Source organism: Cololabis saira, chromosome 5, assembly GCF_033807715.1.
Source record: "Cololabis saira isolate AMF1-May2022 chromosome 5, fColSai1.1, whole genome shotgun sequence".
In the NCBI taxonomy this organism is placed as follows: Eukaryota; Metazoa; Chordata; class Actinopteri; order Beloniformes; family Belonidae; genus Cololabis; species Cololabis saira.
The window spans coordinates 25,580,031-25,607,410 of record NC_084591.1 but is presented as its reverse complement, the minus strand read 5'-3'; the positions used below and the strand labels follow the sequence as shown (position 1 = coordinate 25,607,410).

The following is a 27,380-nucleotide window of genomic DNA, read 5'->3' as shown; positions in this document are numbered from 1 at the left end:
CATGTTTTCTCCACTGCTCCTTCCACTCAGTGCCAGACTTCCCATACATGCAGGCAGCGGTAGGAAAGATCAGATCCTGTTGATTGTGCTGAAAAAGAGGCAGCTATTGAGCTGTCCATAAATCAACAAGGCTCCTCTGTAAGTTAGTGTGAGAACCACAAAGGGTTTCCTTCAAGTTCCAGGAAGTAAGAGCAACAGTGCTTGGATGAAAACAGAGGGAGCCTCCTATTTACGATTGGAGGGACTTCTGTGGCCAAAAAACTAATTTACAGTAAGTGAAAACATTTTCGTCAAGAGGAAGTGTTTTCGGGGTTGAACCTCCAAAACTGAAAAAAATCTGATTAGTCTTGATTGATTTATCTATCAGTCTGTCAGACATGAAGGAATCAGGCAGTGGGCAAAAATTGCAACAAAAAAAGTCTCCATGTCTATCTGTTGTTTTTATAATTTATCTGTTGTTTTTATAAAACAACAGACAGACATGGAGATCTGTAGGCCTGGTGACTGCTTCTTCAGCTGTCCATTTCTCTGCACTAAATTACTGGCTAGATCTTTACTTGGGGAGGAAAGTGAAACCATCAAAAAGTAACAAGGCTCTGATACATATTGTTGCCAAAAATGGTTATAAAAGTTGATAGCATGTTCTTTCTAAAGAGAAGTTAAAAGGAGGAAGAAATGCAAATAGCCTGATCATCACTACAAAAACTGATGTGCATACAAACCACAAACATCACCAGGACTATTTGCAGCATGCTGTGAGAGCTTCACTTATTTACTACAGCAAGTCCCTGGTTTGTTCTTGGATTATTATCAGGTGTTTATATACTGTACTGTGCAGGAGCTGTCCCATCAGTTCACTGACTCTCCAGTGTTTTTGTCAACAGCTGCAGATTTATTGCTGTGGATGTTTTTGAGCTACGATCTAAAGACATAAAAAAGAAAAGTCTCTTTCCTGTAGTTTTCAGTCCACATGTCAGCAACAAGTCAATAATGTCTCAGGCCGCTGGTGAGGATTAAAATACAACACTGAATAATAAAAATAAAAATGTTTCTACCTGGTCGTTGCCAAGGAAACACGCAGCACTGCTGGTTTCAGTTTCCCCATCACTGATGGAGTTTGCCACGTTACTGCAGCTGGAGGAGGGAGCGTCAGTGTCAGGGAGATGGCTGTCAGGCGGTAGCTGTGGGAAGCTCCTCCAGGTTGCTAAGCACCGCAGCAGGGTGAGTAAATGGTGCCCCAAGGCAAGTGTCAAAGTTCAAAATACGGCGTGTCCAGGCCTGCTTCGCCTCTCCAACCACTGTGGTTAAAAACTTAACCACAGACGCCCAGTGGGCCATGTCTCACCGTCTCCATTGTTGGAATAGTTTCATCTTCTGCACAGGGTTTGCAGCCATCCTCACGGCCTCATCACTCCTTTCTGCAATGCCACCAATCCCCTTGATGGTGTGTTACTACCTCCCGAGGTGGAACATCAGCAGAATGAAATGTTACACAATTCCACCTCTTTTGCGATTCACACAGCTCACCAGGACAGAATAATTGGAGCACTACTCTTCACCTTATGTGCTTAGTTTGTGACTCCACTATTTCTTGCTCTAAGTAAAATGCTGCGTTGTTGCAAAAGCTCATATTGTTTGCAGTTAATCATCGCTTTTCTTTGGACTGTACCCTCGTCTGTTTTTCTGATGAGCCTCAAATGACACCAAGAGAAATGTTTTTTATATTTTCCAGTACAGCCTGTCAAAAAGAAAGTACATCCTCTTTCTATTCTGTTTTACTCATCTGGGTATAATTGTTTTATTTTTTCAAAAAAGTCATGTGGTCTTCACCACTACCTAAAATCTGACTAATAAAAACTCCAACTCAGCAACAGCACAATGTATTCTTTTGTCTCACAATTTAAGAAATAAAAATTAACCAAAATGCAGAAGCAGAAAAAAAGCTAATTATATATTTTTGTTTCCAGAAATTAAAATGTTAAAAGAATAACTTCAACAAATGGCAAGCATTTTAAACCAATTATCTTTTCTGCCAAAGCTGGGCTTTTTTGGCCATAATTCACATAATCTTTGTTGTTTTTGCTGTTAAAAGTTACCAGTACAAATATACCAGTTGTTAAGCAGGGTGGAAGAAGGGTGATGATTCAACAAAACTGGTTAAAATACAAAGAACTGAAGTGCTTCTGCATTTTGGAGAAACAAATATTGACACTATTTGATATGTCATAATCTTTGTTTATCCAAGGTTTGATCTTCCTAGTTTTAATACCTGGTAAGGACCAGATAATTTTTTTCATTTTTAATTTATTTCTTGATACATTAAACCATAGGACTGAAACAGTACATACTATTTGATGTCACAGCTTATGCAGAGAAACAAAATAGTTTTTTGTATCACTAGAATAGTGCAAGAAAGCGAATCCTTTTAGCCATAGAGGAACTTTGTTTCCAGCTACATGTTAATTATTGCTCTCTCTTTCTGCCCCGTTGCTACTTGGGACTTGGCTCCAGGCCCGTCTCCAGGCCCGTCTCCAGGCCCGTCTCCAGGCCTGCTTGTAGGATCGTCGGGTTTTCTGTGCATTCCGGCGCTCTGCTGAGAATACGGGCTCCCGTGGTTCCACTCTGAGGGACTTATTCATGCTCAGCACAAAGATGCTGTTTGAGAAGCAAGTCCCTACTTATGCTTTGATTGACATTATGTTCAGCATTTGTTTACTTCATCCATAATGCATTGAGTGAAATCAGTCAAGCATTAATGAATCTGTCTTGGTTACTATTTCTTCAAGTGACCATGATTAAAAAGAAACCAACAAACAGACACTTAATGAGGAGAGAGCGGCACAAAGTTAACTATTTCAGAACCATCCAGTCTTGATGTTTGTCCTCTGTCTCTGTTTAGTTACAGTTTTTTAACACACATGCTTTACATCAAGCTTTTGTGGACATTGACACATAGAAATGGGCAAATTTAAAAGGCCTCTAATTTTAGTAAGTGTTAATGGTTTTGTGGTTGATTATATTAGCTAACCTTTGTTTTCTTGATTGAGAAGCAAAGACATGTTTTCTTCACCTAATAGCTTTAGGATAATAAAAATGTATTTGTTTTATGGAATATAACTACTATTTCATGTCTCCAAACCAGGGTTAATACTGCTAATGTTGCTAACATTAGCCTATGTTTTTCTATACCAAGCAAACATAAAATTATATAGTAAACTGCAGAACGTTCTAATATTTGCAGCTGACTCTGTTATACTTTTTCTTCACTATGTGTATTTTGGAAAGATTTTTAAGGAGAAGAATATACAGAATATAGTAATCTAGTCCAAAAACAGTGTAACACTTAGTGGGTATTGGGTTTTTGGGTATTTATTGGGTATTGTGTATTGTATCCATAAGAAATATAATTCTTCATTAAAATGAATTTTTGCTTTTGCATTATCAAGTAATCCTCTGACTGTTACCTCATCCACACTATTTAATATGGGCTGAAATCTAAAACTTTGCATATCTTGGTGTTAGTAGCAAATATTCAAACAAGAACTTGAGACATATGGGCCAGTTGATGAGTTTTAAAATGTTAATCCTAAAATGTTTAGCTTTCATTTTTAACCATATAGCCATAGTACAATAATCTGTTTAAAGCAATCCATAAATAGATAATTGAAATAGTCTTTTTTCCGCTACAATCTTTAAGGAGAGCCATGAGATATGGTGCAACATTTGTCATGTGTTGACTCATGTCCAGTACTCTATTACTATTATTAGCATTACGAGGTTCATTGTTTTGATCATGTTGAGTTTGTAAAGTCTCAGATGAGTAATAATGACCTATCAGCATCATCTTGTGGGAATTTCACATGAGGCTATTTTTGGACAGTTTTCCAATTCAGAAGCTATTTGCTTTTACTAAGCTGTTGGAAAATGAATGTGGAAAGTTAATGTTTTTGGCAAACCTTTTGCTTACATTTAAGGGCACTGGAGGAAAACCACTAGAAGGAATACTTTCGATCCTTGACGGTGTGCAGATTCTTTGAATTAACATAAACATTGTATACAAATGCAGCTGGTTTACTGCAGTTTGTTTTATCCTTTATTTGCCTCCCTCTTTACATTTGGTTGTGTCATGTTGATAATAGGTCAGTTTCACATATCTGCATTCAATCTTTAAGACCTTTTAACGGCAGTTGAGTTGCTCTTATCACAAAAAAGCCTGCTGTGTGCCGGTATTGTTGTTCATTTCCGAGCGCACCGGTCTGCTGGGACTCAGTCAGACGTGGTAATTGGGAAGACAGTATATTGATTGACACATATGGGAGCTCCTGTCCAGCAGCTGTGGTGTTTTTTTCCAAGGTGGATGAGCAGGTCACAGAGGCGTGGAGGAGGGACATTTAGAAATGGTGACAGAAGAACAGACTAGAGGTAGTACTGGAGCGTAAAGAGTGGTGGAGGTGGGAGGAGTTAGATATGAGAAAGATGAAAGAATAAAGGAAGTGAGGATGACAAGTTGAGTGTTTGTGTTATCAGTCAGTCCATTTCTCAATATAATAATGGATTCGATTTTTATTGCTGATAAGCGTCTTGAAGTCTATCACAGTTTCTTTAATCTTTCTCTCCATCTTTATTTTTTACTTCCATATACCATACACCCGTCAATCACAAAACCACATATAGTCACGCAACCACATGCACTAAACCAGGGGTCGGCAACCCGTGGCTCTAGAGCCGCATGCGGCTCTTTAGCGCTGCCCTAGTGGCTCCTGGAGTTTTTTCAAAAATGTTTGACCTTTTTTTCCTTTTTTTCTTCTTTTTTTTCCTCTTTATTTTCTCTTTTTTTCTCTTTTTTTCCTTTTTTCTTCTTTTTTTCTTTTTTTTCTTCTTTTTTCCTTTCCTTTTTAATCTCGACATTTCAACTTTTTTCTTGACATTTCAACCTTTTTCTCGTCATTTCGACTTTTTTCTCAACATTTCCACTTTTTTCTCGACATTTCCACTTTTTTCTTGAGATTGTACTTCAACATTAATTTCGACATTTCAACTTTTTTTTCCGACATTTCAACTTTTTTCTTGACATTTAGACTTTTTTCTCAACATTTAGACTTTTTTCTCGGGATTGTACTTCAACATTAATTTCAACAATTCCACTTTTTTCTCAACATTTCGACTTTTTTCTCAACATTTCGCCTTTCGCCATTTGCCTTCATTCTAAGGCTGATATAAAACTTTTCATTTTTTGCGGCTCCAGACATATTTGTTTTTTGTGTTTTTGGTCCAATATGGCTCTTTCAACATTTTGGGTTGCCGACCCCTGCACTAAACCATGTGCCATCTGACACTGAGAATGTATTTGAAGAGTATTTTCATCTAGTTATGGTCCTCTCTCTGCACGACGGAGTGACAACCAAAAAAGTATAGTTGTCATTTCCCTGTTTTAATGTGTTCCCTGAAGTCTGGTGACTGTGAACCTGGACCTGTGAACACGTTCAGGATCACGCCAGCCGACCTAACAGTGGCCCCACCGGCCTGCCCGCATTAGACATGGGCCAGAGAACATGTTCAGATCATACTAGGAGCTTATCTTCTCATGCTGGGAGGATGACAGCAGCATGCTGGGAGACGTAGATGAAATGCATTGGCACATGATGTACATATTTTATGAGGTGTAGGTGGAGTGAGAGGATAGACGTGTCAGGGGCTCTGTCTCGTGTTCTCAACCCAAAAATAGACGGTTTATTCAGAGAAAAAGAGAAAATAATCGATTCATGGGCACTCTCAGTTAACATCAGAGAGAATTTAGCAGCGAAACAGCTGTAAAGTTTGTGATGTTAGAGATTTTTTTCAGGAACTGATAAAAAGAAAGTATTTCTGTTCAACAGTATCAACTGTATCATGTTACTGTTGTGTTAGCTGCAATATCATCTGATGATGAAAGAAAGTACAAAATAATATTTGCTAATTTAAAGTCAAAGTATACATAAACTTAATTTTAGCCAGATACAGTTATAACCTCTGAGCTTTTTTTAAGGAAGTCGAGAGGCTTGTGGCTGTCTAAACTTACACCACTGCGTTAAGGTCCACAAGATTAGGCAAATTGTTTTTTTCACAAGCAAACACTAACTTATGAAAAAACCTATTTCCACACTGCTCTGCGCCTGAGCTGCAGGTCCGTCTGAGCAGCGAGACCGGACCACATACACACACACAGCTTGAGCTAAATCCGCTCCTATTCTTGCACTCGTCTGCAGGTTCATGCTCAGATGTGAGTGCTGTCATCTGATGTTTTTCCTCTCAGTTACTGTTGTACACATGATCTCTGCAACCCATGAATGTATGACTTTGTTGCAAACACATTTAGCAGGTTTAGAGGTTTATAGGGAGGCAACCGCTGACACATTTCTCAAATACCAGGAACCTCCCCTCCACAAGAATTTTCAGGGTAGGTACTTCAAAGGTCCTGCAGCCTCAAAAAACTGCTGGATGGGACAAAGTGTTGGTTTGGGTACGCTGTAGGCAGGAGATGACGCTTATCCCGCTCAATGTCCCCTTGGATTTGGAGTCTTTTCTTCTTATTCATCACCAAACAGAAACCAGCTCATTTTATTGGCAGTTGGCAAACAGTTCTTGCAAAGTTTGACATTGACAAGGCTAAGGAAACTTGCACACCTTACAGTTTTTAGCTCCAGAGGCCATGAAGGCTGTAATGAAGCATTTTGCGGATAAAGAGGAACACGTTGCATCACAAGAAACTGACAACTGAAAAAAAACCTGTACTGTAGCGAGAGTAAAAGGCTTTTCCTGACTGTACAGTAGGTGGCACTGCACAAGATCACCAGAATTATGCTATAAATAATATCCTGATAATCTTATTATCTGTAAAAGAGAATTAAATAAAGATTTGGGAAGTAAACTACATCCCATTACCACATTTTCATCATGAACAGAAATGGGGGGGCTCATCTGGTTGTGATAACCACATAAAGCCTTTACAAGGCCTTTTCATTTCCCTTCTAGTATGCAACAGAAAGCCATCATTCTTCGGTAATTGTCCATTATGGGAGGACAGGAGTGAATTGAAGCAGACGCATCTGGCCTCTTTGAGTTGCCAACGCCACTGCCTCCTGCTTCAGGCATGGAAACCTCAGACATATGCTCCCACACACACATACAAATGCACGTCAGACATTATCACCAGCATGAACTGTATGATTACAGGGGTGTGACTTAGCATGTTAATGTGTTCCCCCCCTTTCCATTATTTATGAGGTCCTTATGAATGGTAGTTATCTCAATCTAGGGTAGCCGTGGTGAAGCTTTAGTGGTTACTCTGCACTCTGGTGTCAGCCTTTTATTTTGATATGCAGTAACGCCCTTTCTGTGATTTTTGTCGCTTGAATTCTACTGTCTTTGTGTGTAGCAATAATTTCTGGCGCAGTATGTCAGGACTGAGATTAAGCTAAACCTGGTTCTTAAGGGATTTTGTGCTGTCAGTTTTGGGAAATTTACATTTACCATGTGAGGAAATACAGTTGGGGCGAAGCGAAGCAGAAAATGTGCGAAGTAGATAATGTGGTGTGTAGAAGAAATGTGTTAAATAACTGAGCTGCGAGATTACTTGGAATGACTGTTAAATATGAGAGTTAAATATGAACTGGTCGTGCTGGTTCATTTTCATCTTTCCCACTTCCCCCTCTCACTCTCTTCTCTCTTAGCCAGTGAATTACAGGGCTCTTACACCACTCTTTTCATTTTTCCTGTCTCTCCATTCACACCTCCTCCCACTTTCAGGGTGACAGTGTCCCTGAATCCTGGCTAACCTTCAAATTATTATTAAGGAAGTGTTTAAAAATGACCCTGAATCAACATTTTCAAGGATGTGGAGTCTGCCTCCTCCCTTCCTGCCATTGACGTTTTTACGTGGTGACTCGGGTTTCTAAGAAACCGGTTGGTTCACTGAGGACAGGTATGCTTAGTGTGTGAGACGTAAACACAGATATGTGCTAAGCCAACTAGCATCTCAACGAAAAGAATGATATATAGCTTTCTTTTATTTATTTTAAAAAAGGTGAAGAGATGGATAAACACTGCTTGGTTAACAGGAAGGGTAAAGCGCAGCCGTACTTGAGGGGAGCGATAACAGGTACTGTGGAGATGTTATTGTTTGTGATCAGCCAGGCTGAGCAGTTATGTCGGAAAATACAGTGGTTTTGTTTTTCTTAAAGGAGTCTAGAGGTGAAACATGCTGGTGAACGGCTGAGAAATGAAAACGATGGCTCTGGAGGGCAGTAGTTTTAACAAATAACCACAAACAAACGGGCTGGGTCTCGTGCTGTTTTTTTTTCTTGTCATTTTTCCTGAAAATATCCCTTTCTCTTTACCCCTCTTCCTTCCTCACACCTGTATTTCTTCCTTTTGCCTGCCTGTTTCTGATTTTTCTTCTTTGCTTAGCTCTTTTATTCCTCCATTTGCTCCCTTTCTCATCATCATCTTCCCAACTCCTCAATCTCCACCTCACTTTTCCACCCGCAAACCCCCCGTGTCCTCGTCTTTGTTGCATTTTCCCGTCAATTTTGTCCAGCAAAAATATTGCAAGCATGCAGTTTGTCTGTTAATTCATGGCCTGTTTGGTGACTTTAGAAAAAAAAGTGTATTAAAGTAATTTTTTAATTCCTCGAAGGGTGATAACCAGTTACATTTATTTATTCAATGCCGAATCTAAGAACAGCATATAATGTTGCCTCATGTGTACTTTACTGTAACTACACACTCTTCTTCAAGTCTTTAATAGTCATATTTATGCATTTGCCTCTACACTATGTGCTTGGTTTTGCATTTGTTTCTACTCATTACAAGACATTCAAATACTAAAGACATTTTTGTTGAGACCATAAACAGTGACTAAGGAGAGACTCTCGATTTCCGTGATGGCTAAAGGTCAAACTTGTCTTCTTAACCTTGAGCGGTCCTTTAACAGAGTCCTCTTGCTGCAGGGGTGTAAACTCTAATGAGATGAGACATCTGTGTACACCACTTGCAAATGTGAGATTCACATGGGCCCCGTCCTGAGGCTCTGACCGGGTCCAGTATGTCACAGCTCAATACCAGCGCCAGTACAGAGATCATAGTTTAATTTAGAAGTTGCATCGAGTCAGCTTGCTTTCCGCCAATCTGGAGAGCTACTGTAGAGCCGCATCACCGCACCACGGTGTAAGTCTGTTTAGACTTCCTGTTATGTTTCACTTGACCCCCTTTCTGTCTATGCGGAGCTCCTGTCGACGAGCGCTACGCAAGGAGATGGATGGCCACGCTCTTTGTTCCACTGTCTCAGTGATTCAGTGTTTTCATGTTGTCTGTCATTGATTCTAACTCTCATCCAAACCCCTGTCAGGTTTTGTAAATGTGCTGCTGGTAGAGTGGCATTCACCCTGGGCTGACTAGATCACACATCAGCAGAGTTGTTGTTTTTCTTTCTAATGGTAGAATAATCTCACCTCACGTTTAGATGCAAGCTTTTCCTACTTCTGTATCAGTGTAGTTTGTGCTCTGGAAGTAGTTTCATTGGCCAGATGTCATTTAGTGACTTTAAAATATACACTGGTAGTGTATGAAAGGGGTGAGAAGTAGCATATGCATACCTTTCTTCAGCCAATACCATAGCAGATTTTGATCCAACCTTACTACTACGGGTTAAATTAGACATGCTATATGCTGTATTTGAGTATCAAAGGGTTGGTGGCAGTGCCTCATTTTTAAAGCCATGACGCTCAACTAAGCAGACAGTTGAAAGTAATACTTGAGATGTCTAACATTTTTTTAAGCAACTGGCTGCATTTCTTTTAACTGGTTCTACTTACTAGAAACATGATGCAGCATGTGAGAAATATATCCTAGATTTGTTTCTGCTCTAAGCATCAGAGTACTTTGTATTCATTTTTTCTCAGTTCCTCAAACACATTTTTAAGCAAATTCAGTTCTTTTTTTTAATGCATTTGCTGGGAAATTCAGCAAGTCATCACTATTGCAAACATTTTTGTTTAGCGTATTCAAATCTGCATCTTTATTTATTCCACAGAATGACTGAGAAACAGAGCCTATCATTTTTATGTGCATGAGATTTCTGGAAAGGTTCTCCTTATGATGTCCCCGTGGGAGTGGTTGCTATATATTTCTTAAAAATGAGAAGTAAAAAATAAAAAAAAGGATGAGGAAGTTTTCGGCTCAGACGGAAGTTTTAGGCTCAGACAACTTGCTGGACTTTAAAACTCTCTCCCGCCTACATCATAAAGCAAGTTTAATTCTCACACAGATCTTGAAAATGTGTTGATTCAACCGTTTTGTCCCTGATGTGCTTGCGCAAGTTTTTGCATAAAATGTAGCATTCTCTCTTTTGTGGGTGCGTGTGTCTTCAGTGCTGACACATTAACGCAACCCCCACTTTAGGAACAATAGACACGTTAGATGACACAGCTGAGGGTCAGATGGAGGAGGGGAGTGAGTGGAGAAGTGTCCGGTACGTTTGGGGGCTCAGTGCCTGATAAGCAGCTTATGGTTTGATATCCTCAAAACGGAACTTGTATAACAGATCTCACTTCAGATTGTGTGCTATAAAATAATTGTGAGTGTGTGTGTGTGTGTGTGTGTGTGTGTGTGTGTGTGTGTGTGTGTGTGTGTGTGTGTGTGTGTGTGTGTGTGTGTGTGTGTGTGTGTGTGTGTGTGTGTGTGTGTGTGTGTGTGTGTGTGTGTGTGTGTGTGAACAGCAGGCAGGCTAGCTGTGAGGAGTCCAGATGGTGGGTTGAAGAAAGCCCTCCTTTAATCCCCGAGCTGGAATATTATCCCCCCCTTCATGCACATACACACACAATCACAATGTCATTTGTACTTCCTCCTGACGGTTTGCACGACCTCCCACTGAGAGGGTCCTCTTTTCCTTTAAGTGTCGATACCCACACACTCCATTAATTCGTACCACTGCTGTGTTGTTATGTCCTTCTAAAAATACTTGGTTCAAAATGAGACACAAGCATTTTGATGAAATTAGACTATAGTGATGCTGTGATGTTGTCTGCAGGTGTTTATGGGAACTTGAGAAAGCTCTTTCAATTCCTTGTCCATATTTTGCTCTTAAATTTTGACATCACAGATTGGCAGTTAATGGATTTTATTGCATTAATTAAAATGAAGAAGATACTGGTCTACTGAAATACCAAGACCTGTTAGTGGTGCTGCAGGCAGACTGACAGGGTTCTTGAAACCCAAATTCAAGACTTGGGTTGCCACAGTTTTTGTAAAGTCTGCTCGGTTGTTGATGGTTTTAAACTTGCTTCGGCTGTGGGAGTGAGCTCTGCTTCTTGTCAGCTTGTCGCTGCTCGTGTCTGTTCAAAGACGTCTCATCAGACCTCATGAGACACGCGGTTTCACACTGCAGTTCACAGGACACCCACTGAAAACTATCACATCCACCCAGGTGACACATTTACATCACTGTCACGGCTCGGGCCTGTGAACATGTGACATGATGTTAGCAGTGGGTGTTGCTGGGGGGGGGGTCCTTTCTGGGTCTTTAAGATAAGACTCTAAGATAAGATAAGATAAGATAAGATAGTCCTTTATTGATCAGATACATGTTCAGGGCAACATGAGCTCAGACTAAATAAATGATAAAGATAAATTATAAGTATGAAAAATGTAAAAAAATAAAAAATAAAAAATACTGTAAAATATAAACTGAATAAGTGTACTATAAACATAGTAAGTACAATGTAATAAATACTTGGTTATACTAATATAGTATAAATGAATAGTGTGCAGTTGTTTCATATTATGAATAGAATCAAATCAATTATCAACAACTACAAATTAGAAGACACAAAACAAAATGTATCTAGAATTTTCACACATGCATGAATTATGTCACACAAGTAATAATAATAATAATAATAAAAATAATCATAATAATAATAATCATAATAATGATAATCCCATTAACAATGATGAGAGAGAAGCAAATAATGAGAGATGATGTTTGCTGGTCTGCAGCTTATTTTGCCACTGCTGTGCATCATGCTAATGCCAGTTTATCTTTAATAACCCCTCATCAGCCAGGTGGGTTGTCCTGCTGCAGGCAACCCTTCAGGAAACATGAAGTAATCTTACCTTTCTTAATGCAACCAGGCTTGGGGAAAAAAATGGTGTCAATATCACCGTTGCAACCTTGTCAACATTTTTCTGAACCTAAAAAAAATCAGGTTTGCTCAATTTTAATCTGCGTTGTTGTCAGGAGGGGATTTAGGAAGGTGGTCTGCTGAGGGCTCGCCCAGGTCTCGGCGGTAGTTAGAGCCACCAACAACTACTGTGAAGCTTTTCATCACCTGCATGTATTGCTGCATATCCTCCATTACAGATCATCCCACAGCTTTGATGCTTTGTAGCGGATAATGTTGTTTGTGTTTGTTTGCTCAAATCTGTCTGAGTTTTACCGGCTGTGTAATGCTCATGAGCCCCTCTTTGCATTTACGGTCCTTACTATTTTCTCTTTAATCTTTTATGTGCATATTAAACGGCTGTGCAGAGAGAGTGTTGGCTCTCCCCGTAGATGATGGCCTACATATCACAGACAGGCTAATTGGGGTTTCTGTCTCCAAGGGGTGGTATACTTCCTTTCATTTTCTAAACAAACATCAGTCTGCTCCAGATCTTGATAAATGCAGCTAACAGAGGAGAGAGTCTTGCAGCTTTTGCTACAAATGTAAATTCCTGCGGTCCAGAGTATGTCAATTAACTCGTCTGCTGTTAGGGGACAGAGAGCATGTGGGGCAAGAAAGAAAAAAGTCTGGCACGTTGATACCCATGTTCTCATTTTTTTTTATCCTCATTTTCAACTCCTAACTTGGTGTCCCACTTGAATAAAACATGGAATCGCCTGACACAGCTCGAAGCTCCTGCCTCCTATGTAGGCCGAGTGTCTGTACCCTGCAGATCTCCCGTTCGCCCAGATGAGGAATCCACTTCCTCAGAGCTTCTGTTTTGTTGTTGCAGAGAGGAAAAGCAAGACGCCCTGTTGCCACACTAGAAGCGCCGATGACAACTGTGTGGCGGTGAAAATCGAAACGTCCTCAGGTAGGCTGAATCCCCTCCTCTCACTTCTCTGTCACCAAACCTTTTTAAATAGTTTTCTTCCTGGTGCAGATATGTGTTTTATTTATGATAAAGATGATCCACATCTTGTGCAGCAGTGGAGGTGGAGGGAAACATGAAGATGCAGAGCTTTGTTACCATCAGTCTCCTTTGATTCACAGCAGGATTGCAGGCAGTAGTAATTGGATGCAGGACGATGCAGTGAAAAGGACAGTGGGAACTTTGCAGCTTTCCGTATTGCAGGAGTGGGAAGGAAGCTGCAGGTTTCTGCCCTTCTTTTATGGGGCACTTGTGTGTGTGTCTCCTCTATAACGATATGGGACTTGACCTTCTCACATTTGTGTGTGTGTCTGTAGTTAGTGGTCTGCTTCTGCTTGATGAATGGGTACTTCCCTTTGGTACCTGGTGTCTTTCCTTTTTCTTGTCATTTTTCCTAAAAATATCCCTTTCTCTTTACCCCTCTTCCTTCTTCACACCTGTATTTCTTCTCTTCGCTTGCCTGTTCCTGCTTTTTCTTCTTTGCTTAGCTCTTTTATTTCTCCATTTACTCGGTTTCTCATCATCATCACCTCAATCTCCACCTCACTTTTCCACCCGCCACCCCCCCGTGTCCTCGTCTTTGTTGCATTGTCCCATCAATTTTGTCCAGCAAATCTCTCCTATTCCACAAGAGTGGGCTGCTAATCTCACTTGGCCCCTGGATTAGGGGATGAGACAGGTTTAATCTGAAGAAAGTCTGTGTAGTTGAACAGAAACGACTAATCCCCAATGTCTGCCAGTGATATTTGTCCCACTGTCTCCAGCGGGAGAGGCCTTTTGGGCCAGACATGTACAACCACACTCTGTGACATTGCTGAGTGATTAAGGGCACCAGAAATGTTGGAAACTGTATCTTTATATGTAGAATGATTTTACTATATAAACTGTCTCATCCTCCTGAAACTCCTCTTAAGTATTGTTTTAATTTTTAACATCCCTATCAGAGCATTTGACCTTAAGAGTAATAGAAAAAAAACATATTTTCTTCAGGATTAAGAAACTTCCAAGCTCTAAACACCACACAGGTAGGTAAAGCAGATTAATAAGGTTAGAGATGATTCCTCTGGCACATACACTCACCGACCACTAGGTGTAGCTGATAAAAAGCCTGGTGGATGGATGTGCTTTTATGTAAGATGCAAAAAAATAAATAAAAAATTCAAAAGAACATTAGGAAATAAATATTCCCACAGAGACAAGCCTTGTCTTAAAGGTCGCCCAATAATAAATGTGAATGTGAAACAGTGCACATGCAAACATCATAAAAATCAATTAATGACTAAAGGCAGAAAAACAAAACTTAAATTATTGATATGGTTTTACGATAAACAGTTTAGGAGTAAACTATTAATAAATCTCCATTTGGAGGTTGAATATCTTTCTCTGGTACAAGGTGACCCTGCCCACAGAAACTCTCCAGAGAGCATCTGCAGAAGTTGATTATTTGCAAAGACCCGTTGCATCACCAGCAAGTGAGCCCGAGGGTGCACAAGAATTTCACAGTGAGACCATTGAAGTTGAATCAGGTGAAATAATAACTCTCCAGTGCTAGAAGGAGTTTAGTTTTGTAAGTAGGGGTTTAGGAAAGGAATGGAAACCGTACTGGTCTGACTGGTTCTGAAAGAGCATGACAGTGCCTGTCATTTGTCCTCATCTCCTCCTGCTGGTGCATATCGCCTCACTGAGCGTGCCGCTGTTTAACTATGTGTAAACTGTTCTATTGCTCATGTACACCTATGTGTTTTAGATGAGCACTCTTTTAACTCATTCAGACCCGAGGCCATCTTCCAAAGTGCTTTTTTCCACACTAGAGGGTTTTCTGGAAAATCTGAAGTTTTTTTCTCCAAAAACTGAAAACCATTTTATAGGCTGACCACTCTGCTTTCTGCTTTTCATGACTGACTTTGCTGACTGTGTTTGCAATATGACAGTGTATTTTTCCCGTAAATGTTGATGCAGCGTGCGTGCAACCCCGGGCTATAAGGTAAAGTCAATTAGTTTACACGGGGCAATTTGAGGTTGACATGTATTAGTCAGTGACGTCACAGCTGTCAGTGTGAAGGCTTCCTGCTTCTGTTTTTTCTCACCATACACTGGATCAGAGTTGATGCACGGCACTTTAAATAAGCAGCTACTCAAACTGCAGTCACCGTGGACTGTAGGTGTCACAGCGAGCAGGAGCATCTCTGCAGCTCTGCAGCTCAACATGGAGAAGCCAAAGCTGCAGTTCCCTGAACTTACATCTGTAAAAGGTGCATGCTGTTTGTTCCTCGTGCCTCTCCTTTTCTCTGGATCATTGTTTCATTTCCACCTATCTTGACTTCGGTTTTAGTAGTATGTCTTTTGTTGTTTGGACTATTTGGACAACCGCTGTGTCTCAGAAGGTTGTGAAGAATACACAATATGCGTTAAAATGTATTTTTATTTTTTTATTTACAGAAGATGAACCTGCTGGAGGAAGTTTATTGTGCTGCTATTGACCTTGCTGTAGTTAACTGATAGCAGATTGCACAGGAAGTGTTTGGGCTGTTATACAAACAAGATTGCCCCCTATTTGTGGCTTTGTTTCCCACCAGCGTTCGTGTACTTTACTTTCATGAAGCTTTGTTTGGCTGTCAACTCCCGTGGTTCGGTGGATATCAAAATGACCATGATGCGTTTTTCCTTTATCAGTTAATTTTATTGACAGTTTTGTCTTTTTTGTTGCTTGTAATACTTAGACAAATAACAACAGATGAAAACAATGTGTATAGATGGCTGAGAAAACTGCTGAAATTCTCATAAATCCCAACTTTGCACTCGCTGACAGATTTGTTGCTATTGATTTAAGCACTTGAGTGATCAAGTATTCAGACCGACTTCTCTGCTTTCTCATCGGGGCTAATTACAGATTTGTTGCTTTTTGAAGTCTACAGCTGCAGATCCTGTTAGAGGAGCAGAGATCTGTGCCGTGAACTCGAGTGCCTCAGTTTCTGTGCCACTCTTCATTTTCAAAGCCACTTGAATGAGGGGCGTGAGAGGAAGAGTGACGGCTCAGTCTCTCTCTCTCTCTCTCTCTCTTCTGTAAATCTCTTTCCTGAGTCACTCTCAGCACTCCCTGGGAAGATTGTGTGGGACGTGAACTTAGTTTTCTTCTGGGAGCCAGACTTCCACACAGGACTGTGCCTTGGTGAAGAGCTGCTCTGCTCTTCTCTGTCTTAAACACAGGGTGAGTTCATTCAGTTGCATTTTCTTACGTGAATATATGTTGGCTGGATTGTTTCTGGTAAAGGTGGTCTGTATCATCTTTAACATTTCAGATTTAGTCCACAACAGACCAGCTGATCAGGCTTTGACAAACAGCTAGAGCAGTCTCACATGCTCTCATGCTGATCTGCTCGTTTCTGTTGATTTACAGGGCAGTTTTTCACTGACTTGGCTTCAAAAACCATCTGATATAGTATAGTATCCATCTATTTAATACCCTGCATGTAAGCAGGCATGGACATCCAAGGGCACTTTGTGATTTTTTTATATTCTTTTTTTTACTTTGTATTCCACGCATGCACTTAACAACTTAAGAGCTGCGTCTTGAAAAATTAGAGATTTCTTTTGGTTTTAGATGTCTTCATGTGTTGACTTTTCTTACGCTACTTTATGTCACTGTGACTGTCAAAAGGCCACCCACACAACCTTCAGCATGTCACCGTGTTCATTAAGAAGAAGGAGAATTTCTAACGAGTCCTCTCAGACATTCCTTCTGATCCGAGAGCCGCCTCTGTTGGTCCTTGGAGTCACCGGGCAAAAGGGTGAAGTGTACTTTCAGCTGATACTCTGGTGTTGATCTGCTGGCAGGGTGGGGACAACATTGCACCACAGCGACAGGCGTGCCTTTGTTTTTCACCTGGCGCTCTCACACAAGGTTGTGAGATTTATTTTAACAAACTGACTGTCAGGGGAATGCAGTGGATGGTACATATATCTTGAATATTTATTTAAAACTGCTTGATTGGCTGTTAGAGGGTGCCACTAGAGGTGTGCCACTTCCTAACTCCTTTAATGTTTTACCATGTAGATAGATACGGGTTAAACAGTGAACAGATGACATTCCGGGATCTTGAGCTAAATAGATTACCGTGAAATATTGTGAAGATGTGAAAGAGTAAAACAGAAAAACTCTGATCAATAATTCAATTTAGCCAGTATTTTAGGGTTTTTTAACCTGCAACATTACATAAATTTAAACAGCTCACCCTGTTGTTAAATCTTAACATGTTTCTACTCTGAATGAAGGTCGTGAAGACAATACGTACAATGCCTGCTTATGATTAGTAATGGCAAAAGTATGATGTTGTTTAGCCCAGTTTATTTTGTTTGGAAACTCTTTGAGATGTATCATCTTATCTTATCACACATTTAACAAACAGCACAGCACCCGAGAAAACATTTACAACCTTTAACTTGACAAATACTGTCAAAAAAGTTAAAAAAATAAATAAAATAAATGATGTTTACATAAAAAAAAAATGTAATTCTGTTTTGGGATATGAAACGAAAAGCTTTTGTAAATAAGCCTGATGGCTACATAAACCTGACATTTAAACATGTTCCAACCAGAAGGAGCGCAACCCTTAAGTCTTACAAAAATAAAAGGTAAGGAGGATCTGATCTGTGTCTCTTCCTGCATAATCTGAATCCCAAGGAGCAAAAATGTGTTCGTTATAAAGATAGTCACAGTTAAAATAAAAAATAAATAGGTACAGGCCGAACTGATGCACCTTTTAAGGAGGAAGCCATGTCAAACATCGGTCATGCAGCGCAGGCTCCCAAGGCCAAGCATCACTGCAGCATCTCCAATCAGCTTAAGCCTGGTACTTACTTTAATTTATTCATTCAAATAACCTTCTTTTCTCAAGTTTCTTAAATCACTCAAACAACTCTCTCAAAATCAGCCTAAGGAAGGAAGTACTTAAGATTTGTGATAATTATGTTAAGATTCTTGGTAATCTACAGTGTCTTGCAAAAGTATTCACCCCCCTATTTTTTTTTTTTTTAAATAGCTTAATGTATATATTTTTCTCATTTCACTTCACCAACTTAGATTTCTGTGTTCTGATCCATCACATAAAATTCAGATTAAAAATATATTAAACTAAATGCTGTAATGAAACAAAATACGTAAAAAGTGAAGGAGGATGAATACTTTTGCGAGGCACTGTATCTAAAGCTTAAGTATCTGATCAACAGACTGGCAGAACAGGCTGTGACTAGAGCCCAAACTGGCTATTTTTAGCACCAGTTTGAAGATTCTCTATTTTCAGACATTGTTTGTTTTATTGCTGCAGGGAAAAATGTTTCTGCTGGAGTGGGGCATTCTATCCACTCGGGTCTGAAGATCCACAGTCAACATTTTTGCAAGAACTGGTGAAAAACTTGAGTTTTTGGAACGAGATTCGGATGGATTCGACAATGGTAGATTCACAGAGGAAGAAAAAGGAATTATTTTGTAGTATACAGTCATTCTCAAAGAAAATACACCTCTCTTTCGATTCCAAGATTTTGTATATCAGAAAAAAAATATTTAAAAAAAGAAATGTGGTTCCTACCACATTTTTAAATTAAATAAATACAACCACACATTTAGATTTATGGGTGTCTCAAGGTCCCACCCAAGCATTTCAGCTTGAGGTCTGAAATTTCACTGGACCATTTCAACATATGCTCTGTTCAAGATTGTGTGGCGTGCTTTGGATTGATGTCCTGTTGCATAACCCCAGTTCAGTCAGACTACCTGTCAGACAGATGTCGACTCTAAAATACTCTGGTTTACAGAGGTTTTCATGTTTGACTCAATGACTGCAGGGTGCTCATGTCCTGTGGACAGAAAACAAGCCAAAGTCATTACCCCTCCTCCCCTGTGCTTCCCTCCTGATATGCTGTTTGGCTTTTAACAAACATGGCACTGCACAATATGTCCAAGCGCTCCACTTTGGACGTTTTTTGAGAAGTGTTGCGGTTTGAGAAGTCTTGCGGTTTGTTCAGATGCAACTTTGCAAACCTAAACCTTCCTGCAAGTGTAGTCTTCCTCTGTCATGAATTTAAACACTTATCATGCATTTTCTCTGAACACTGTTCAGTCTGACCTTGGTGTGGACTTGCTGGGATGTCCACTCTAGAAAAGACTGGCACCTGACCTGCATGTTTTCTGCTTATAAATAGTCTTTCTTGCTAAAATGGTGGACTCCATATTGGAAATGGCCTCATGACTCTTCTTGGATTAATGGGCCGCAACAATTGCTTCTCTCAGATTACTGATCAATCAATCATCAATCAAATTGTATTTGTATAGCACCTTTCATCCAGGTACATGAAATACAAAGTGCTTAACATTTTGACTGAAAAATAAACATAATAAAAACAAAAATAAAAACTGGGAGACCAATGCACACTGACATACAATATAGTTAATTAAAACAAAATAATGATAAAAGTTCAAGAATTGAGGCTAAAAGATAATCAGTCCACAACAATAAAATATAAAAATAATAAAAACATTACGAGAAATAGATAAATAAATAAAACAAATACCTCTAAAAAATGTTAAACAGAATAAAACTATAACATTTGATGCTACATAAAAGCCAGACCAAAGAGATGAGTTTTTAGTCTACGTTTAAAAATGTACATGATGACGTATTTCCTCCTTGGCATTGTGTTCACACACATCTGGACAACCTGAAGGCCAACCTGGTGCAACATCTGCTTTCATAGACCACATTTGCTGATGATTAGTTGAACAGGTGTATTTGATTAGTAACACAGAGCTGCTGAATACACTCTTGATTCCAGTTAAAGATATAGGGGTGATGTTTTTTACTGCTTCTGTGTTTTGGAAAATAGTTTTAGTTTTTTTAAACAAACAATTATTTTACGTAATATTTCAATATTCCTATTTTTTTTTTCTTAATCACATCCTCATAAAAGCTTGGAATTGAAGGAGGGTTACTTCCTTTTTCCTCATAACTGTATATGAAATCAAAGTGTGTGGATGCTTTGCAAAGCAGCCCTTTGTACCAGCCTGCACTCACTCCCTCTCAACTGCACTGATTCTGAAACTTGACCTTTTTATAAAAGCATTTCTCATGTCTCTAGCTTCCTGGCTAGCTTTGGATTTATTTAGGCAGATGACAATGCCCTCACGTAGTGCAGTGTGTGGTAAAATGAGCTTTGCATCTTCCAAAGAGAAGTGGCCAGTTGCCATGGCTGCATGTCTCCCCATCCTGCAGCGACAACAGAAACAAAGGTCAAGTTTAAGTGTCCTCCTTTCTGGACTGCAGTAGCAGCCAGACGGAAAGTTGATACATACAATGCAAGCACAATAGATATGTAAAGCATACAAGGACACTAACTAATGTGCCCCGAGCTGCTGTTTTCAACTGCGAGTCTCAGCTCCCGACAGCAGGGCTCCTTTCCTGTCACACAGAAGAATAATCAAAGCGTTTCTGCAGGGTGGTGGCTGCCTGCCTCTAATTTCACGTTCACAGCGGTCTCTTTCTTATGCCCAGACACTTTTAATGAAAAGATGCCTGAATGAATGTGTTACAAGGAGCAGCAGCACTATTTTACAAACCACTATGATTATGAGACAGAAAATTAAGTTTATGTAATGTTTATATATGTATATGTATATATACATAATTTCCTATTTATAATGTAACAGCAGTGGTGGAATTGCCTTTTCATTGCCTTGATGATTCAGAAAAAAGCTTTAAAATCTGATGTTGGCTAGAGATCTTTTTTTCGTTGCAGTTTTAGTCTTATATCTCTATTTACATCTCTCTATTTCATCTTGAACGGCTTCAGTTATAATATCCATACAGCTGACTTAGTTGAAGTTAAAGTCTGCAGCTGGGGAGATTGTTGATTGACAGATACTAACAACCCTTGGAGGACGAGCCCGGCTGAGAGGAGTGGACCCACCACAATCTCTCCAAATAAATGCCACATGTAAAGTGCAATTTACAAGGAAAGACTTTATTTTGGGCCATATATGTATGATATATTACATAACTTGTTGCTGGGTTGTCTTCACATTATCTCTTAAAGTGGCTGTAAGGGAAAGCCAACCACCTAATCAAGAGCAATTACTGAAGCAGCCCTCAGAATTAATTGGTTATTTTGGTGCCATGTTTAGAAAGTCAGCCCTCCCATACACAGCATGGGACCATTTCCAGGCAGACAGTCGCTTGACCTGTTGTCTTTAATTACGGTCAGACTGTAAAAAATAGAAACTGTGACTATATGATTCTGTGGTGTTTTTTTTCTCTTTCTGTTTCAGGATTGGTAAGATAAAGATCACTTAAGAAAAATAAATATGGGGCTCTAAGTACCATTTTTGCTATATATTTTTCAGGGTTTTTGGGTTTTTTTAAGATCTGCATCTGGAGGGGCACACCACACAGGCAGAACATGATGGACATGTTTTTTTGTTGTTGTTGATGTTTTGTACTTTAGAAATCAGAAAATCAGGAAACATCAAATTGTAATGTTCAAGTCCTTACAAAAAACATGATTTTCAATCACTTATTTATAATACAAGGTAGGAAAAATGTCTCGATATTAACTTTACTGAGGGCCAAACAGATGAAAACAGATATTCACTAGCTCCACCGCAGACGCTTTATGGCTTAAACATAAACACAAGTCTTATTTTTGTAAGATATAGCAGTTAGCCAGGGTGATGGATTTTTGCATCCAACCTACGGTATACATCAGTGCCGCAAAATCACACAAACCTGTTAAAGTGACTGCCTTAAACCCAAATGACTAATGAAAGTTTTTTTGAAAGAATGAGCATGTATATGTGTATATAATCCACATATAAGAGCATTAGCGCACGTGTGTGTGTGCGTGCGTGTGTGTCTGTGTCTGCTGAGGTCAGAGAGAGGTAGATTGAGCACACTCTAAACACTCCCTGTCTGCGTCAGTTGCTCCATTAAATCAGTCTGCCTGCCTGTCTAAACACTTATGCTGTACCATCTGTGGCCAGCTGGTTGGAGAAAAAGTCTCACTGGTGCTAATCATCAATTGGACCATTTGCGAGATGAACAACTGGAGTTTTTTCAGCTGTTTATCAAAATCATTTTCATGGCTGTGACTTCATATTGGGAATAACTGCTTCAGGTACGATGAAGTCCCACTGTGATGGCCCAATGATGCGAAAGCACGGGTGTAAAGGTTTTTAAACTTGTTCTCGCTGTAAGGAGGCAGTGTAAACCACAACACCCTAGTGTGACCTTTGCGTAACCTTTGAAGAACTATATATTAGTCTTTAATATCATCCATTTTTGCAACTGCCCTTGATCTCATGTTTGCACAATTTCCTTTGCATCATCAAAATACAACAGTTGTGCATTTGGTGTTTTGTTTCTACTTTTACGAGAAGTCAAACATTATAATCTTGCACATTTCCACATGGCTGCACAATGCAGCTTTAACAAAACAGTGACTTGGAGCAATATTATGGCTGTGACATGATAAATGTCGCAGTCATGATTTGTTGCATCTCAACCCGTAAATAACTGCAAAGAGATTAAATAAAAAAGAAACCAGCACTAGCAGCAGACTTAAGGCATATTGTCAAGAATTAGAATAATCCTTAATTTTTTTATGAATTTGGAATAAATCAGGCCCCAGTGTCAGCTTCATAACATACATTTATAATGTATTTAAATATAATGAGCATTATGGCTGACTGAATGAGATTGTGACATTGACAATGTCTTTTTCTGCAACCGTCTTTCCTCCCACATTCTTGTCTGTGAAAAAGGAGGGATTTTTGAATTGTAATTTCTCTTTGTCTCTATGTCCTTCAGCTCTAGGCAACAGCCCAGTGCGCAAACACAGCAACACGCCCATTTTGCAGGCGTGTCTGAGTCGGGCGACTGGAGGGACATCTGACAGGAGCAGGGGAGGGGTCAATGGAAGAGGACCTGGCAGCAGGCCTCGGCTGCAGTCTAAACCTCAAGGTATCAAGTCATAACAGAGTCAGCGCAGCGAGGCCGCCAAACACATGTGTCAAAGTGCATCGGCCTTCATGCGATTCATTTGCAAAAGTAGTGTCACATGCAGACTTATTGCTTGGTCTCAGACCGACCTTACTTCTTTTTTAATGTTAGCGCTTTTTGACGGTGCAAATTTATAAAAAGCAATATGGCTCAGTAATAACAAAGAATTACAGTCCTCTATTTTGACTGTGCTCATTAAATTTGTCCTGGCATTTCCAAACCCTGAGGTCAGTGAACCTCTTATTTGAACTGAGTTAATCATTCTTTATTGATAATAAAGAAGACAAGACTTCATTCTTTCTGGAGCTGTAAATTAAACAAGGAAATCCATTTTAAGTCTAAGATATGTGGAAGAAAAAAAGTTATACTTAATTATTTAAGCCACGATGCTTGTTTGTTTCTTGTTCTTCTATTTTAGATGTTAATTACAGCTCAGAGTTCTGTCATCAGTGTCACTTGGGACAGCTTATACTGCCCCCTTGAGCTCCAGATCAAAGCTGCAGCGACATGTTTTCCTATCTTCAAAATCGACAAGGAATTCAAAGTATTTGTTTTCCCTCTGTCAACTCCCTAGTGCCTCCGAAGCCAGCTCACCTCCAGAGCCCAGTGAAGGCTCTCCTGTCCCCATCGGTCTTTGTCCAGAAACCACCGCTTAGAGTCGGCATGGAGGACGGAGGAGGAAAACCGGGGGCCGTGACCCGGGAGAGAGCCAGGGAAAAATACTCCAAAGTGTCAGACCTGATCAGCCACTTTGAAGAGAACAGGTACTGGCTCTTGGCTGTCTCTGGTAGCCTGTTTTTTTTTTCTTTTTCCTTTTTTCTTGGTGCCTAAAGAAAGAATAAAAGTCCATGGGAAGAATATGCTGTGAAGGATGTATTGAATTACGATTTTACTCTAGGATTACTGTAGGAGTTGGTCATTCAGCTGTGTAATCTTATCAAGAGATGTGTTTTCAAAACATCAGAAACACGCCGAACGTGGTCTGCTTGGCGTGACAATTTCTGCCGCAATATACCAGTTCTGATTGGAAAAAACCCATCTGAGTCACCTCTGAGCTCAATGAAGTTGTTGTAATCAAAGTGATGAAAACATTTTTTTTTTTTTTCCTCGTGTTTCATTATTTTGCTTTTTTTTGTGGATGAAAAGCAGAAGCAGTGCAATTAGTCTCCAGCCCAGTGTTGTTGATTGTGCCTCAGACGAGAGCAGCAGAGAGCGCTAGTGGAGATTAATCTGTGCCTGACAAGCCAAGCGTTAGCGAGGGGATGAAAGGAGATTTGTACAGGCAAGGGGAAACACAGGTCCTCGTTCATTTGTGGGACAGGACTGACTGTTGTGAGATGAAACCCAGGAGACTGAGGTAGGATCTCTACGTGTAATTCAATCTGTGTTCTTGTACACCGTGTCCTCGTAGTTACATCGTGACTCCAGAATTCTGTTTACTTTTATGCAAAACCAAGATCAGTTGAATTTTCTCCTTTCTAACATTGATTCTGATTGTCTACGGCTTAGCAGGGATGATCATCCTTTGTGTTTTTTTTCTGTGTTTTGTTAGAAGTCATGTAGATTGTAGCGATGAAGAGCCCTGTTACAAATGATAAGAAGCACAAGTTCAGCCTCCCCACTAATATTGGGTCCGTTGGAACTGCAACCTACGAAAATGTCACTTCGTCTCTTCAAATCTGCGAAAAGGGATTTAAAAAAAATAAAAAAAGAAGAAAAACCTTGCACCTTTCAGCTAATTTCCTTGTGTGAAACCAGGTTAATTGCTGCAATGTGACACATCTTTTTGGTTCCGACGCTGCAGACTGTGGGGATTACCTCTCTCGTGGAAGTGGAACACAGAGAAGGGAGCAGCGTTAGTCTACTAATTTGTTAATCTGGTTCACGTGGCAGTTGGCTGCCTGAAAGGCTCATACGCTAGATGGCCCCAGTGGAAGAGAAACTGTTCATTTTCAGCTCATTTTAAAAACACAACCATGTAATGGAGCACTTGCTGTACCATTGCTATGCCAAGAGGAACTGGTGTGTACACCTACAGATTAAGCGTTTCTACGATTACGCCAGTTGATCATGGTTTATGCAGCTTTCTGTCAAGAGGAGAAAATATATTTTTTACTGTAATGCAACTCGGATAGCAACAGCTCAAGGCTGGTTTATCTGTAGAGAACTTCTCGAGCCCGTTTCTCTGTTGTTCCTCTATTCATACAAACTTCCTGTTTCTTCTGGACATTAACACTGTTTGCAACACAGCAGATCTCTCATACCGGTAAGGGTAAGATGTGTGGGCTTACAGAAATAGAAGCAAGCAGATATGGTAACATTTTTTGCGCATTCGACTGAAGTTTCTCAACGGAGATGAGGTCAGATGAACTGAGATGACATACAGTGGCCACTGTTGCTGCTTGTTGTAAAGCCAGGAGGTCCGGACAGTATTTCACGGGGGGGAAACAGCTGCATCAACTGCTGGTACAGGATGTAGAACAGCTGAATTGTGACATTGTGTGTGTGTTTGTGCTGGTTTCTGTGTTGATCCAGCCTCTGTTCTTGTGCTTTATTACGAACCGTGCAGTGCAAACTGCTTCACGATTTCATTCATGTCGGCGTAAAGAGAGATTTACAAGCACAGTGGTCTGTACATGTGCGAAAGTAGAACACAGGTTACCTCCAGGGAGCGCAGCGTCCTCTGTTCTCTTCATTACCTCTACTCCCTCTTTGCGCACACTTCCTCTGTTACAGCAGCTCTCAACAGCCTCACACTAAGAAGTTTGTGCATCTCCTCAGTTTTATTTTTAACTCTCATTCTCATGTATGAACTCTGCTTGCTGCTGTGCCCCACACTCAGCCTCCTATAATCTTTCTTTTTTTTGTGTTTTGAATTTTTTCTCAATACTACTTTTGCACTCTTGTCGAGCTGACAGACTTCCTCCTTTGCCTTTTTCTCTCTTCCTCCAGCAACACAGAGAAGAGAGACAGCTCACCGCTCAAACATATCAACAAGGCTTCCAACTGCAGTCCAGCTCACCGCGGCTACCCGAGGAAGGAGGCCGGCAGGACCCAGGAGAACCACTCCTCCGGACCGACGCAGGATGCTCAGAAACCAGCGGCCAACGGGGTGCTAGTGCAGATGGAGCAGGACATGGAGAAGGAGGAGAAGGACCAGAGCGACCATGGCAGTGCCAGGATAAAGACTAATGAGCTCGTAAATGGAGATACAGGAAGCGAAGAGCAAAGCGAAGAGCATTCACCTCCACACACAGACAGGACTGGTACGGAGAGCCACACTGGGAATGAGGACAGTGGTACTAAAACAGAGAGCGAGCAGAGGAGTGAAGATGAGAGCACAGACAGAAAGGTATGCACATCACTGATTGATTTTTTTTTTCTTATGTTGACTTTTACCGCCCATACACCCACATGTTATGTATTTTTATAGCTTGTGTCACATATTTTCAGTTTGACAGCACTGCCTTATAGCTCTAAGTTCACCATGTCTGGTAGAATAACCACAAATCTCTCACTTTCAGTCCACCCAACTCCAACATCTTTCTGGTATTGTTAAAATAGCACGACAATGGAAAAAGTGTGCGTGTGCATGTGTGTGTGTGCATATTTCATTCATTTGTGTATGACTTGTAAGGGTTTTTTTTTCGTGTGAAGGCATAACAGATGTCGAACATTTGAGCCGCTGAGTTCGTGCCCTAGCAACCTCCCCCATGAGAGCCAATGGTGCCAGCTGTTGTCTACAGATTAAAAATATCTCAGGTCTAGATCAGTCTCTCTCTTCTCAGGGTTCAACACAACTGTATGAGAGAGAGAAATGGTGCTTCAGGAATTATACTTTGCCTGTACCTCAGTCAGTACTAAGTATATTTTTAGTGCTGTTGCTGACCTTTACAGGTCAGCAGTAACAGCTTGCCGTGTTCAACTCATCTTCAGCGATGAATTTGAGTATTTTTGTTCGCACTTTCATCTGTTGCATGTCCTCTTGCCAAATCTAAAAGAAGAGCAAGATATTTAATTAATTCTGAAGATTATGTTTGATAGGCTTTTTCTTCTTATTTGATTTATAAGCAAGGTACAAAACAGCTTCTTTAGTGCTCAGTGTCTGTCTTTGCTTTTGTTGAACCTTTGAAGTAAAAGCACCAATAAAACCAAAATACCAAT

General features: G+C 40.2%; 1 protein-coding gene across 5 annotated transcripts in view; it reads left to right on the top strand.

The window, feature by feature from the left end:
• The window catches only part of fgd4a (FYVE, RhoGEF and PH domain containing 4a), a 55,859-nt gene that overhangs the window by 15,411 nt on the left and 13,068 nt on the right, over positions 1–27,380 (top strand). For 2 of the 5 annotated variants that reach the window (XM_061721352.1, XM_061721351.1), the window contains exons 2-5: positions 13,033–13,113; positions 23,025–23,177; positions 23,791–23,980; positions 26,169–26,568. In XM_061721352.1, the coding sequence (XP_061577336.1) occupies positions 13,033–13,113; positions 23,025–23,177; positions 23,791–23,980; positions 26,169–26,568 (824 nt within the window). Of the gene's footprint in view, positions 1–7,958; positions 8,138–13,032; positions 13,114–16,273; positions 16,379–23,024; positions 23,178–23,790; positions 23,981–24,451; positions 24,574–26,168; positions 26,569–27,380 lie in introns of those variants that run through there. The other 3 variants (XM_061721353.1, XM_061721354.1, XM_061721355.1) reach the window with 3 other exon arrangements.